This window comes from Cervus canadensis, chromosome 24 (genome assembly GCF_019320065.1).
Source record: "Cervus canadensis isolate Bull #8, Minnesota chromosome 24, ASM1932006v1, whole genome shotgun sequence".
NCBI lineage: Eukaryota > Metazoa > Chordata > Mammalia > Artiodactyla > Cervidae > Cervus > Cervus canadensis.
In genome coordinates, this window is record NC_057409.1 from 31,572,602 (window position 1) to 31,588,490 (window position 15,889).

General features: G+C 37.1%; 1 protein-coding gene across 1 annotated transcript in view; it reads left to right on the plus strand.

Moving 5' to 3' along the window:
• The window catches only part of ABCA12 (ATP binding cassette subfamily A member 12), a 188,994-nt gene extending 175,294 nt beyond the window's left edge, over window positions 1-13,700 (plus strand). Inside the window, exons 46-53 of the mRNA XM_043445962.1 lie at window positions 461-570; window positions 1,110-1,251; window positions 2,493-2,627; window positions 4,646-4,749; window positions 5,629-5,721; window positions 7,042-7,147; window positions 10,853-10,990; window positions 12,527-13,700. Coding sequence (XP_043301897.1) covers window positions 461-570; window positions 1,110-1,251; window positions 2,493-2,627; window positions 4,646-4,749; window positions 5,629-5,721; window positions 7,042-7,147; window positions 10,853-10,990; window positions 12,527-12,628 — 930 coding nt within the window. The 3' untranslated portion in view covers window positions 12,629-13,700. The remainder of the gene's footprint in view (window positions 1-460; window positions 571-1,109; window positions 1,252-2,492; window positions 2,628-4,645; window positions 4,750-5,628; window positions 5,722-7,041; window positions 7,148-10,852; window positions 10,991-12,526) is intronic.
• Window positions 13,701-15,889: the final 2,189 nt, after the last annotated feature.

Consider the following 15,889-nt stretch of genomic DNA (forward strand, 5'->3'; position numbering starts at 1 on the left):
ACAGAATAGACTTTTGAACTCTGTGGGAGAAGGTGAGGGTGGGATATTTCAAAAGAACAGCATGTATACTATCTAAGGTGAAACAGATCACCAGCCCAGGTGGGATGCATGAGACAAGTGCTCGGGCCTGGTGCACTGGGAAGACCCAGAGGAATCGGGTGGAGAGGGAGGTGGGAGGGGGGATCGGGATGGGGAATACGTGTAAATCTATGGCAGATTCATATCAATGTATGACAAAACCCACTGAAATGTTGTGAAATAATTAGCCTCCAACTAATAAAAAAAATTTAAAAAAAATAAAAGTGAAAGCTTTATCCAATGCCAACAAAGCACTGCAATATCCAGTGATTTATTTTTCTTGATAATTTATTTCACCAAAGGAAAGGAAGAAAAGAGATATAATAGAAACGTGTCTTTGGTTTGAATTAGTTTACATCTTTTTTTTTCTCCCTCAAACCAGTGCTTTGGACTTCTTGGGGTGAATGGAGCAGGAAAAACCACCATCTTCAAGATGCTGACTGGAGACATAATTCCTACAAGTGGAAACATTCTGATCAGAAATAAGACTGGGTATGAAAAACAATTGCTTCAAATTACCAAACAAAACGTAATTAAATGAGAAAAATAATTAAAGTGAACTTTTGATGTTATTTTGTGGTTATATTATGAAATCCTTAGGAAAAAACCAGCTACTCAAATGAGTGGAAATTTTTAAATTTTTCAGTGTGACTATGATGGTGGGATCATTTTACATCTTTTTACGACTCACCAATTGCCACAACCCAAACAGAACTACCCTCTCAACATCTGAGGGGCTTCCCAGGTGGCGCTAGTGGTAAAGAACCCACCTGCCAAAGCAGGTAGACGTAAGAGGTGTGGATTCGATCTCTGAGTTGTAAAGATACCCTGGAGGAGAGCACAGCAAGCCACTCCAGTATTCTTGCCTGGAAAACCCCATGGACAGAGGAGTCTGGCAGGCTGCAGTCCATAGGATCGCATGAAGTCAGACACAACTGCAGTGACTTAGCATGCACACATACCCAGCGTCTGAGGGCTAGGAGGGAAACATCTTTAGAAAGTCATTCATGTTTTTGATGCTTTTTATTCAGGTCTCTGGCTCACGTTAACTCTCACAGCTCATTAATTGGCTACTGTCCTCAGGAAGATGCTTTGGATGACCTGGTAACCATAGAAGAACATTTATATTTCTATGCTAGAATACATGGAATTCCAGAAAAAGATATTAAAGAAGTGAGTATAAATGTGAAGAACTAGTTTATTTGAAAACCATTTTTGTTTATGCTTCCCATCCACCCACCCTCAAGACCAAGTTGATATCTGGAAAACTATGACAATTTTCTCCTGACAGTGATAATGGAGGCAGTATTAGCTTGATTATATATATATATATATAATATATATATATATATAATAAATGCACCTATGAACTCAGCTTTAGAAACATCTTGGCCCGTATTTATTCCATTATCTTTTAAAAACTGTAGAATAAAGAATGAGATTTGCCTTAGGCTCTGGACTGAGCCTTGGTTGGTGAATGCTTATATATCTTTTAGTGTTCATATAAACATTGAAACTTGGAACTACCTACAAAATGGGCTTCCCAAGTGGCTTGTGGTAAAGAATCCGCCTACCAGTGCAGGAGAAACAGAAGATGTAGGTTAGATCCCTGGGTTGAGAAGATCCCCTAGAGGATAGAATGGCAACCGACTCCAGTATTCTTTCCTGGAGAATCTCATGGGCAGAGGAGCCTGGTGGGTCCATAGGGTATCAGAGAGTTGGACACAACTGAGTGTCCGACTGAGCATGCACAAAATGCCCAAGTGAAATAGAATAGGTTACAATTTGGTTTTTGAAATGTGCTTTTGTACCTCACTGCAATTATTTGCCTTTTTAATGGAAGGACTAATCTTTTGGGCAGTTTTCTCTATTTTTGCAACCCTCGGGGACTACTTAAATCCTCCTAGGATTCCACTATTTGCCAGAGCTATTTAACTACTTAAATAGCCACAAGAACCCAAGATTCCTAAGTTAATACACTACAGTTTTGATCCTGGGTCATTTTTAAATAGACCTAAAGCCTTTGTGACAGCTCACCCCACAGTAAGAAAAAAGATGAAACAGTGATGACAAGCAATAAGAAACCTGCCTTGTAAAGGGATGGATTCTGTTTTAGCTCTTTGAAGCTTAAAAGTAAATCCTGTGTCAATACAGCAGAAAGAACCATTGTAAACACATACACACATACACGCACATGTACTGGGGGGACAAGAAATCCCGTTTATGAATGAGCCTCCACAGAATTGCATTTATCTCTAAATGAACTATTCATCTTTAAGTGAACCTTTGAAAATAAAGCTAAAATACGTATTTCTCCATTATAAAACTTTCTGTTCACAAGTAGCTCTTTTCCCATTTAATGCTTTAAGGGTTTTGGTGAGGGAAAATCAACAAGTCCTTTTTTCCACCCACAGACTGTTCAGAAACTCCTTGGGAGACTTCACCTGCTGCCCTACAAGGACACAGTTACCGCTATGTGTAGTTACGGCACAAAGAGAAAATTGTCTACTGCGCTGGCCTTGATAGGGAAACCTTCCATTCTGTTGCTGGTAAGAGGATCATTATGAAAAAGGCTACTGCCCATTTAGAATCACATATTCAATTGTGTATATAACATTTCATTATCATTATTGCAATAAGCACTTACTGAGGTCTCATTAGGGGCTGCCCTGGTAGCTCAGCTGGTGAAGAATCCACCTGCAATGCAGGAGACTGCTACTCGATTCCTGGATTGGGAATCACTATGCTGGTTATTTTGTAAAGCACTTCACATATACTGTCTCATTAAGGAAATTTATACCAGGTAATTTGTTGCCATAATAATATGCCCTCAAAAATATTTTTTGTCTGAAGCTATGGCTCAGGTAATTTCAGAGGAAACGTGGGAATAGGAAGTAGCTGAAATAAATTCAGGATGTTCAGATGAGTATGTAAAACTATGACAGAATTTGATTCCCAGTTATTGACGAAATCAGTTGTATTGGTAACTGGTCAGGTGAATTAACACATTTTCCAACTTCTACTAAAAAGGAAATATACGATTTAGGACAATGTGTTGTGCTAAAATGTTATCTCCTTGTTGCTTAAAAACATGAGTTACCTAGCTTGAGATGCAATCTTGAAAATATGCCATTCTATTTTACCTGAATTTTTTGGAAGCAAGAAATACATGTCATGTTAATATTTTGATTAAAGTCTGAAAAATTAAATTGATCACCTGGAAATATAAGTTACCCTAGGGGTGACATAGCATTCTGTTCCCCAAGCCAAACCTTGTGAAGTGTTTATTTCAGAGAAATAAGCTGCCCTTATTCTGGAAGATCCCCTTCATTCAGGGACTTCCAAAACTTCAAAAGAGGCTTAACTATGCAATAAAATCACCAGTTATAAATCACCACATTATTTCAGGGATTAAGTAATATAGAAGATCAAATCATTTAAACTGCCCAGTTAGAGTAATGCATAAGGCCTCTCTTTATAATACCGGAAGCATATAATGCATTATCTTCCTGCCAATCGACACTTATAATGGAATTCTATTGTATAAGTGTCCCTTAAATTGAAGAAAACAATCCTTAGGCACCCCTATGAGATAATAGATGTAAAGTGCTTTAAAATGCTAAAAAGCTCTATGCAAATATTATGCGTTAATGAGCTGAATTGAAATCAGGCCATGAGAGAAAGATACTATATATTTTTTATATATATTTACTATATATGCCATTGTCTTCAAAAATAGGAACAGTAACAATATAATCTTTACTGTTTCCCCAAGCTAATACTCATTTCTTTCTCTTAATTTCAAATTAACCCCTTGCTATAAAAATAAACCTCTGTTGATCCTATCTGCATACTTTCCATTTCAGACATATATTTTTAATTTTTACTTAATCTTGACCTACAGTTTGATTTTTTTAATCATCTGTCAAGATCTATTATTGCTTGTTTAGCTTCTCCATTGCTGCATTTCTAAGTTTATGCCTGAATAATTTTTCAAAATGTCATTTATTTTAAAATGTAATTTATATCTTTCTATTTGGCATTTTCTGCAAATCTTGCTTTTATTTCCCCCAGGAGTATTAAATTTCAATTAATAACATAAAACTGAAAATACACCTCAATCATATTAACAAAAAAATTGCATTCTCTGTGCTTCACATGGCATATTATCTATCACTCATAGGCACAATTCTACCATCAGGACCAAGGCAGCAATCTTGTTGATGTAGCTTCAGATATATATGTGATGATATAGTATTAAATATCAAAACTCTGGCTTTGTCAGTAATTGAAGCAGATTTTTTTCCAAGAAATATAAGAGACATGTGTAAAGTAACAGAGTGTCAACTTCACTGAGGCACTTTTTAAAACAGATTGACAATTTAAAATGATTAATTTTGAGCTTTTTGACAGCAGCAGAAAGAAGCCCATTAAGTATAAAACAAGTTAGTCACAGGACCTCGAAAAGTGATTTCTGTTCTAGGCAAGTGAGATGCAATGATTCATGTAAAGAACCTCATCAAAATTTAATTAATTTGACAAATTCTTCTTGTAACTTTCTATTAAGGATGAACCAAGCTCTGGAATGGATCCTAAGTCAAAACGGCACCTCTGGAAGATCATTTCAGAAGAAGTCCAGAATAAATGTTCCGTCATCCTCACTTCTCATAGGTAAATTGGGTGTGGAACTTTAGAGTCAGATGACAGATGAGTGGACATAATCCTGTGTAACATATACTGAGAGTGAATTCCACAATTGGATTAAAGTATTTTATGTTCATAGTCAAAAGAGCAAGTCAAGAGGATTTCCTGGTGAGATCCCAGCTGTTGCGGTTGGACAGGGCCTAGCAATCTATTAAAAAATAAAATTTTCATAACTTTTGACCCTCTTAACTCAATCATTCCTCTGATTTTCCATTAACTTTTGTGTTTAAGTGGACCTAAGATCTCAAGATGATACCTAAGATCTCCTCTAGTATCATAGTCCATGAAGTCAGAATTATATAATCAAGTACAGGTTAACTGGTTATAAATACAAAAACATAAAAGCTAACTGAGGGACTTCGCTGGTGGCCCAGTGGTTAAGACTCTGTGCTTCCATTGCAGGGGGCACAGGTTTGCTCTCTGGTCAGGGAACTAAGATCTTGCATGCTGTAGGGTGTGACCAAAAAAAAACTAAAAAAAGTCATCTAAATATTGAGTATAAGGCATGATGAAAACAACTTAGTATTGTTTTGGAAATATTTCGTACGAAATGTAGGTCTTAATTCACAGCTTGAAAGAGCTTGAAAGAAATACTGTTTGATAGAGCAGCAATCCAGGTGAGCAAGATGGCCTCAAGTTTGAAAAGAAACAGTAATAAACCCTATGCAAAGACATTTACGTTATATGTTAAAAGATTTTTTTGTTCTTCAAAGGAAAAGACAGTTTAAGGGACTCAAATATTCAAACAGTATTTCTAAGGTGCCATAAAGAAAAGAGTTAAACTTATGCTTATGAACTTAAGCCAATTTTCTGTGCCCAGAATGCTGACATGATTCTGCCTTTCAGCATGGAAGAATGTGAGGCTCTCTGTACAAGGTTGGCCATTATGGTGAATGGAAGGTTTCAATGTATTGGATCACTGCAGCACATTAAGAGCAGGTAAAGAACAAATGCATTGTTTAACACACGCTGTAGAGTAATCGATCTACCAGTGCTATACTTGCCTTCAAAGATTATCTCAGCAGCCTATCCTACAATGCGTAGTAAAACTGGAATGGAGAAGCTAACCATTGATTCACTTTGAAGTTAAATAACAGTACTGAGGATTGAATGTTTTTTAATTAATAACGCCCAAACCTAGAAGGCCTAAAAGCTAATAATAATGATAATATAATAATGATATGATTATTATTCCCCAACCAAAATACTCTCAGGAAGTAGTTTCAAGAGTTAACTCTGTAACAAATTAGATCTTGACAAGTACATGAAGGCAGTGATTTTTGTCTAGTATGTTTATTTGTCATTTGCATAGGCTTTCAGTAAGCTATTTAACATTTTTACTACATTTAAAATCTTTTAACCAAAATACATTGGGGATGTGTACATGAATATCATGCTATCAAATTAAAATTAAATTAATATATTTGCCAGAGTACATATGCATGTTAATCTTCAAACACCATGACTTTCCTTTATATCTTTATCTGTACAACAGCTTGACTTTCTTACAAAACAAAGTTGATCAAGATATGAAAAAAGGATGAAAAAGAACTTACATGTTATTCTCAGAGAGTCTGCCGCGACTTGTTTACAAACACTACTTTTGATGCAAAAGTATAAAGTATAAAAGTTAGCAGTTATATTGGTTTATTATTTATTTTTAAAACTCCAATGATTTTAATCTCTACAGTTGATACCAAATCTTCAATAATTTGGCTCTCAAGACCTTCTTTGATTTAAATTATAAAGTATTTAGCCCCAAAATTGACATCAATTCCTGGTGGCTTAGATGGTAGAGAATCTGCCTGCAGTGTAGAAGAGCCAGGTTCGATCCCTGGGTTGGGAGGATCCCCTGAAGAACAGAATGGCTACCCACTCTAGTATTCTTGCCTGGAGAGTTCTATGGACAGAGAAGCCTGATGGCCTACATACAGTCCATGGGGTCACAAAGGGTCAGACACAACTGAAGGACAGAAGACACACCAGTTCATGGATGCCAAAGAAAGCCAAGACTTCATATTTTATTTCTAATGCAGCTTTTGTCCAAAGGATCTGACTTTATATACTGGTAGAAATAAAAAGTCATGGCAGTGCACTATTTCCAGTTTGCAACATGCCCTGAACTTTTTATTGCAAAGTGATAGTCTTTGTGTAGGAAAAGGGCCTGTAATGGTCAGCTTGGGTCCTGTGTCATTATTTAGAATTCCAGAAGAGCTATTTCAGCAAAACATAACTCATATGTTTTGCACTTCTTTCTAGGTTTGGGCGAGGATTTACTGTTAAGGTTCACGTGAAGAATGCCAGAGTGAGCATGGAGGCCCTCACAAGGTTCATGCAACTGCACTTTCCAAAAACATACTTAAAAGTAAGTAAGAGACTGACTGGTTTTGATAGTTGTAATAGGGTAGTGGATGTTTGTTGTTTTCAAGTTGACCATATCTTTATTATTCATCTTAATATATTTATTAGTTCAAGATGGTTAAGATATTCTGAAGCATACTTAGTATGAACAAATAGAATCTTCAAATTAAGTTATATATTTTTGTAGCTGCTTAAGAGTGTCATAATCCTTTTACATACCATTATTTCTTCCTCACAAAGGCTTTATGACCATATTGTATTAGTTTTCAGGTTGGATTGTATACTTAAGTAGTTTATTGGTTATATATGTTAGAGAAGTGAGGGATGACAAATACATATGACGGAGGGCTTTTCTTCTTAGGAAAAAAAAAAAAATTACAGAGTTCCTGTCTGTATGTCACAGCTAGAAGAGATTATCTCCTTTGCTTTCCTCATTTGAAAAATAAGCCCACAAAGTTTTGAGGAGAACTGCTTGGAAATCAAGTGCTCCAATCACATACTACCTGAAATATCACTCAATTAATTTCATCTTACATATATGTATTAACAGAATGGGCACACACAAATGTATACACATAAATCTCACATAATACACATTTAAATGCACTTGGCAAAAAAGTTATCATTATATCATCTTTGATGTGCAGGTAATTTGTACAAGATGATTATAGCAAATAATTATTTTAAAACGAAAATCAGTTGTGGAATGATGAAAAGAAATTATAAGACTTGGACTGAGATCCAGCTCTACCTGTGTGATTCCAGCAAGAGATTTAAAGTCTCTAAGCCTCATATTCATATTTTATAAATACTGTTGACATCTTCTTCACAAGACTGGTGTGAGAACGAAATGATAAAATGTCCACAAAGATGCTTCATGAACTGTCAGGCACCATATTAACATAAAGTGATTCTGGAAAGCAAAATAGAGAGCATTTTTAAAAACAATTCTTTTACTTCTACAAAATACTTTTGCCTCAACCTCTGAAACCTAAACTAAGTTCTCCAGGAAGAAATAGCTTTTACGATTCTTATCAAAGACCATTTTCTATGATCTAAATTAAAATCAAATTTAAAATGAAAGAATGCCTTATTTTTGCACAAATCCAATTGGTCATAGTGTTTTTCTTTCAGTGAACTTGAGATTGTATTTGTCCTGGTCTGTTCCTCATGGGACAGAGCTTACAAGACAAGTGCAGTGATGATCAAAGTTTGATGTCTTCCTATGTAGACCATTCTTTACAAGTACATGATGGTTTCCAGATCTCTAAAAGGGAGATAGCAAAACAATAATTTGAAAGTAAAAATAAGTAAGATGGCCTGACTGCAGTGACAGGTGTGATGTAAACACAAATCCATGGGAGGGACTAGACAGTAAGCAAAGGTGTGAGAAGAGGAGTTTCCAGTAATAATCTTGATCTGACCCACAAGGGTTACAGGGGTTGATTATGGAGTAAAAAAACATCCTAACCAAACTAGTATTTAGGAAAGATTATTCTAGCTACTTTGTGCTGGAACATATGAGTGTATATGGTTTCTAGGCTTCTGAAGAGGCTCTTGCAATAACTCAGATATGGAATGATAAGCATCAAGTTAATAATATTGATGGTGCACATAGAGAGGAATGGTTACATTTGAGAGTAAAAATAAATGGAAAAATAAAGGAAAATAAATGGGACATGATAACTGATAAAATATTCAGAAAAGCAAAATGTTAAAGATACTCCAAGGAAATAAGAATAGAGTACTAAGTTGATGGTAATACTATGGACTAAATAAATTGAAAGGATTTTTAGAGTTAAGAAAGAATGTGGCATTATTTGAATGAGATTTCTCCTAGACAATGCTTTTGAAATCTTCCAACTTTAGCCAATATAAATTGAACAACTAATCCTTCGCCTTTTAGAACAATTCTAGTATTAAAAAAAAAAAAGACATTTCTAAAAGTTATCTCTGAAAAAGCTTATGTGAACTTATTGTAATCTGACATTAGCAATATCATTCCACAATATTTTTTCTAGGCAACATTATAGTCACTTTCTAGGTACACATGAATGTAGAATGTTTTGAAATTTTTATTAGCTTTTTAATTTGTTTTCTCTCAGACATTCACAAAACTTATCTGTCTTCAAAAGCCGTTAGTTTCCAAGCATACACATTATTTTTCCAGTTGAGCTATTTCAAATCCTAAAAGATGATGCTGTGAAAGTGCTGCACTCAATATGCCAGCGAATCTAGAATACTCAGCAGTAGTCACAGGACTGGAAAAGATCAGATTTCATTCCAATTTCAAAGAAAGACAATGCCAAAGAATGCTCAAACTAATGGACAATTGTACTCATCTCACATGCTAGCAAAATAATGCTCAAAATTCTCCAAGCCATGCTTCAACAGTACATGAACCATGAACTTCCAGATGTTCAAGCTGGATTTAGAAAAGGCAGAGGAACCAGAGATCAAATTGCCAACATCTGCTACATCATCAAAAAAGCAAAAGTGTTCCAGAAAAACATCTACTTTTGCTTTATTGACTACGCCAAAGCCTTTGTGTGGATCACAACAAACTCTTAAATTCTTAAAGAGATGGGAATACCAGACCACCTGACCTGTCTCCTGAGAAATCTGTATGCATGTCAAGAAGCAACAGTTAGAACTGGACATGGAACAACAGACTGGTTCCAAATTGGGAAAGAAGTATGTCAAAGCTGTATACTCTCACCCTGCTTATTTAACTTATATGCAGAGTACATCGTGCAAAATGTCAGACTGGATGAAGCACAAGCTGGAATCAAGATTGCCAGGAGAAATATCAATAACCTCAAATATGCAGATGACACCACCCTTATGGCAGAAAGCAATGAATTAAAGAGCCTCTTGATGAAAGTGAAAGAGAAGAGTGAAATAGTTGGGTTAAAGCTCAACATTCAGAAAACTAAGATCATGGCATTCGGTCCCATCACTTCATGGCAAATAGATGTGGAAACAGTGGCAAACTTTATTTTGGGGGGCTCCAAAACCACTGCAGATGGTTACTGCAGCCATGAAATTAAAACACACTTACTCCTCGGAAGGAAAGTTATAACCAACCTAGATAGCATATTAAAAAGCAGAGACATTACTTTGCCAACAAAGGGCCGTCTAGCCAAGGCTATGGTTTTTCCAGTAGTCATATATGGATGTAACATTGGACTCTAAAGAAAGCTGAGAGCAAAAGAATTGATGCTTTTGAACTGTGGTGTTGAAGAAGGCTCTTGAGAGTCCCTTGGACTGCAAGGAGATCAAACTAGTCCATCCTAAAGGAGATCAGTCCTGGGTGTTCATTGGAAGGACTGATGATGAAGCTGAAACTCCAATATTTTGGCCACCTGATGTGAAGAGCTGACTCATTTGAAAAGACCCTGATGCTGGGAATGATTGAGGGCAGGAGGAGAAGGGGATGACAGAAAATGAGATGGTTAGATGGCATCACCGACTCACTGGACATGATTGGGTAAACTCTGGGAGTTGGTGATGGACAGGGAGGCCTGGCGTGCTGAGGTCCATGTGGTCACAAAGAGTCGAACACGACTGAGTGACTGAACTGAACTGATCACTTCCAGAGGAATGAATTTCAGTGTGTTTCTTAGCTCTTGGTCAAGTTTTGTCTAGTCTACTCAGTATTACCTGACATTGATAAATAAATTCCACCCCCCCCCTTTGGTTCCCACAGGATCAGCATCTCAGCATGTTAGAATATCATGTGCCAGTCACTGCAGGAGGAGTAGCAAACATTTTTGATCTTCTGGAGGCCAACAAGACTGCTTTAAATATCACAAATTTCTTAGTGAGTCAGACCACTCTGGAAGAGGTAGGCTGGATACCAAGGTCCATGTACACAATGTCACATTAATACATTCTGATTATTTATTTATTTTTTAAATTTAATTATACATAATTATTTCTTTTTAATGACCTTCAATTTATTTTTAATTGAAGCAATATCTAATCTTGCACCTGAAAAATTTAGGTTAATTTATTTTTAAGTGCATTTTGGGATGTTATTAAAAAATGTGAAGAGTTAACTAATTTTAATGGAGAAAAAAATTTTTTTCCTTCTCTAAGACATCTGTACCCATAAGTTGTCTGTATATGTAAAGCAACAATTATTTTCATCTATAAAACAAATAACTGTTAACACTTTCCTTCCTTTCTCCTTGGAATGTTTCTTAAATAACATTTCTATTGATTTGCTTTCTAGATTGGGGGAGGATGGGGTTATCTAGTGAGATTTTGGTGCCAAAGCTTTAGATCTGCTAGATTAAGGCAACCAAAATGGTAAATGCAGGATTCTTTTCTTTCATTCAAATCATCTGTCTTAGTTACATTTATATACAGTAAGTGGAGGCTTCATGGAGCATCCTCCTTTACCTTTGCACTGTTTTAGTTTTATACAGTTCAACCAATCTGACATATAGAGCATCTGATTGTACCTGTCACTGGAGAGGGCCTGAAAGGGAGGCTAAAGTGGCCTCCAAATCTTGCTGCATCTTACAGAGAGTTTTATTTATGGAGAGTTAAGGCAATTATGGCTTTGCCAACACAGATTTATCCTTGAACTTGTAAGCAGTTACCAGTATCATGTCTCTCAAAATTTTCTGGATGAATCTATGACTAATAGAATTGATGATTTTAAACAAAGTCGTAAAGGTCTGCCTGTTAAATAGTAAGCATAAGGAACATAATGTGATATTTGCATACAAATTTTATTTCAGATTATTAATTCTTAAAACTAGTGAAATTTCTCTCAACGTCATCGTAGAAATGTGTGATAGGAGCTTGGATTGGGCTCCTTATTTATACTTGAAAGATATTGATACAGATCAAATAGACACAAGTATATGGCTATAGGTGTTCAATTATAGTTTTAGATTTTATCATTTATTATGATTATAAATGTAGTCAAAGGTACTATTTTCAAACTCCAGTTAAATTTCAACACCTAGAGGAAGGATTCCTAATGAGAGTTTGTGTATATATTTGGGTGTGCCCCTATGAAATCTGGGGCTTCGCAGGTGGCACTAGTGGTCAAGAACCTGCCTGCCAGTGCAGGAGTTGTAAGAGACACCACCAGTTTGATCCCTGGATCAGAAGAACCCCCCTGGAGGAGGAAATGGCAACTCTCTCCAGTATTCTTGTTTGGAAAAACTCCATGAACAGAGGAGCCTTGTGGGCTATAGTCCATGGAGTCACAAAGAGTTGGACACAACCGAAGCAACTTAGCACTGTGAAATCTAGTTTTCTTTTTATTTGCTCTCCCATTCTGCACACACCACACAAATGCACACCCCTTATTTCTTCCTTTGGTTTACAAGTGCTAATGGCTTCATTTCCCTTGAAAAATCAGGTTTTCATCAACTTTGCCAAAGACCAAAAGTGCTATGAAACTGCCGACACCAGCAGCCAAGGATCCATCGTAAGCACTGACTCTCAAGATGACCAGCTGTAGACTCAGTACCTCCAGCAAAATCAGTCTCAGCAAGTGGCCAGTGGCTTCATTTTGGGGAAGAGGCACAGAAGATACAAATTCCTCAAAATATTTAATCTTAAAGTATTATACTGTATTGGAAAGTTGCAACTGTATAAGACTAGCCAGTAACTATAAATGGAAAGTTTTCTTTCTAAGGTCAGTGAATGTTTTTGCTACTGAATTGAATTCCTGTCTGCTTAACACTGTGAGCATGCTAGTGTGTAAGTTGCTGACTCTTATGCAAAGGTGAAACCACTGAAGATGAATGTCTTAATTTATTACTTTCAATAAAATGGCAGCTTAAAAGGAACGGTTATGAGTAGTTGAAAAGTAAGAGTGGAGAAGAAAAGTAAGGTAGCTTGGTAGAACTGGGAAAGCAAACAAAATAATTTATTTTCAGAAAATAACAGAATGGATATCATCATAAATACACGAATGTTATGAGGTCTAAAGCGCCAAGGGCCAGATTAATTAACCTTGGCAATAAGGAGTGGGTGAAATGTCTAGAGTGTGTGTGTATGTTATTTTCAGTACCTGTAAATAGAGGGAGACTTTACTGAACCCCCCAAAATGCCTTTCTACAAGAATGTTATAGGAGGGCAGTTTACCCTGGTGGTAAACAGAACTACAATGTATTCCCGCACCGCCTTACCAATAGTAAGGCACAGGGCAGAGCAAGAAGCTACTTGCTCTACAGGGGAAATGGATGTGTCAGCTGGGTGGATACAAGTCCTGAAAGACAATAGAGAATAGTTGCTGGCAGGCAACATTTTTCAAAACTGTTCTAGAAAGCTTCATATTCTGGGTCTTTCTGCAGGAAACATTCCTAGGGAAGGAAAATGAATATGAAGACAATTTTCAATTAATTACCCAGCTGACCCAGAATCATATATGTGGCCATAGAATAGACTTGTAACAATGCCAAACTATATGGCCCTCGGGGAAGGTCTCTATATAATGTGTGTGGGGGAGGGGGTGTGTGTGTGTGTGTGTGTCTGTCTGTCTGTCTGTTTGTCTGTATGAATTGTCAGCTTTAGTGCAACTGTTTCTGTTTTGAAAGTCAATAAAGTCAAAATTTAGTAAAAATAATTCATGGTGTCATTTTATTTGTTAGATAAGAGCCAGAAACTTACAAATTGGAGTCATACGGATGGCAGCGTCACATGGGACCTAGCTACTGCATACTTCTCCACCTTCATCACTTTCTTTCTCCTCTTCCTCTTTAGGGTGTAGCCATACTGCCCTCTCTGGTTTGTCCAGTGCACCAAACTCCTTCCTCTCCCCACACCTTCATGTGTATTTTAGTATGCCCCCCTGCTGAAGTGCCCTTCCCCCACAATTTGTGCCTAGCTAATGCACTTCAGAAATGCTATTCTTTCTCAGGGAAATTCCTTTCCCTAATTTTTCAGTTTAACTCCCCAGTCCTAAAACTGTATTCTATTGTACTTCCTAACTTTCTTTTGACTACGCTAAAGGCTTTGACTGTGTGGATCACAACAAACTGTGGGAAATTGTTAAAGAGAGATGAGACTACCAGACCACCTTACCTGCTGCTCGAGAAACCTATATGCAGGTCAAGAAGCAACAGTTAGAGCCAGACATGGAACAATGGATTAGTTCCAAACTGGGAAAGAAGTACATCAAGGCTATATATTGTCACGCTGCTTATTTAATTTCTATGCAGAGTATATCATGTGAAATGCCAGACTGGCTGAATCACAAGCTGTAATCAAGATTGCCAGGAGACATAGCAATAATTCAAATATGCAGATAATACCACCCTAATGGCAGAAAGCTAACAGGAACTAAAGAGCCTCTTGAGGAAAGTAAAAGAGTAGAGGGAAAAAGCTGGCTTCAAACTCAACATTCAAAAAACCAAGATCATGGCATCTGGTTCCATCACTTTATGGCAAATAGATGGCGGGGGGTGAGGGGGGCAAATGAAACAGTGGCAGATTTCATTTTCCTGGACTCCAAAATCACTGTAGATGGTGACTGCAGTCATGAAGTTAAAAGACACTTGCTCCTTGGAAGAAAAGCTATGACAAACCTAGACAGTGTATTAAAAAGCAGAGACATCACTTTGCTGACAAAGGTCTGAATAGTTAAAGCTATGGTTTTTCCATTAGTCATGTACAGATGTGAACGTTGGACCAAAAAGAAGGCTGAACACCGAAGAATTGATGCTTTTGAACTGTGGTGTTGGAGAAGACTCTTGAGAGTCCCTTGGACTGCAAGGAGATCAAACTAGTCAATCCTAAAGGAAATCAACCCTGAATATTCATTGAAAGGACTGATGCAAAAGATGAAGCTCCAATACTTTGGCTACCTGATGCGAAGAACTTACTCACTGGAAAAGACCCTGATGCTGGGAAAGATTGAAGGCAGGAGGAGAAGGGGATGACAAAGAATGAGATGGTTGGATGGCATCACCAACTCAATGGACATGAGTTTGAGCCAATTCAGGGAGATAGTGAAGGACAGGGAAGCCTGGCATGCTGCAGTCCATGGGGTCTAAAAGAGTCAGACACAACTTAGCAACCAAAAAACAACTTTCTGCTAGAGCATGCATCCTAATTAGTAATATATCCTGATAAACTAAACTATGTATATACATATATCTTAACAGATGGCAACAGAATTTCTCTTAGGATAGAAAATATCCTTGTTCCATATAATACACAGATAAGCCTTTTGGAGTAGAAAGTGTAATTCTGAGAGTATGAGTGTCTTTAGGAATCTAAATAAGAAAAAAAAAAAAAAAAAAATGGTCAGGCTCCATGAAAGAATAAAGGGATTTGTTTACTGTTCATTGTGTTTGTTATTGGGGTGGTTGGTTGCTTGCTTCTGAGCAGTCGTGGGAAGGGAAACACAGGAGGAGGAAAGGAAGTGGAGAGAAAGGAGGAACCAGTGATGTGATAGAAGGCTGAGTATTGAAGAGACATGAAAGTCCAATGAGAAATTCGATGGTTGAATGGACTTCTAAAATCATGAATATCCAAGTATGTTTTCACATTCATTTGCTGTGCATCCGTGCTGTGGACTATCCTCCTACTCCCAAATCTTGGTTAAAGTCAGTCCTACTTACACTTTATGTGAATGAGTGTCCAGTGGAAATTGCGGAAGGGATGAGTTAATATCTTCTTTGAAAGAACCACAGAACAGTGGAGGCTTCATCACAGAACAGGAGAAGCCTGGCAGGAGGGGAGACCATGAGTGACAGGGGCCTGGATATGTGCT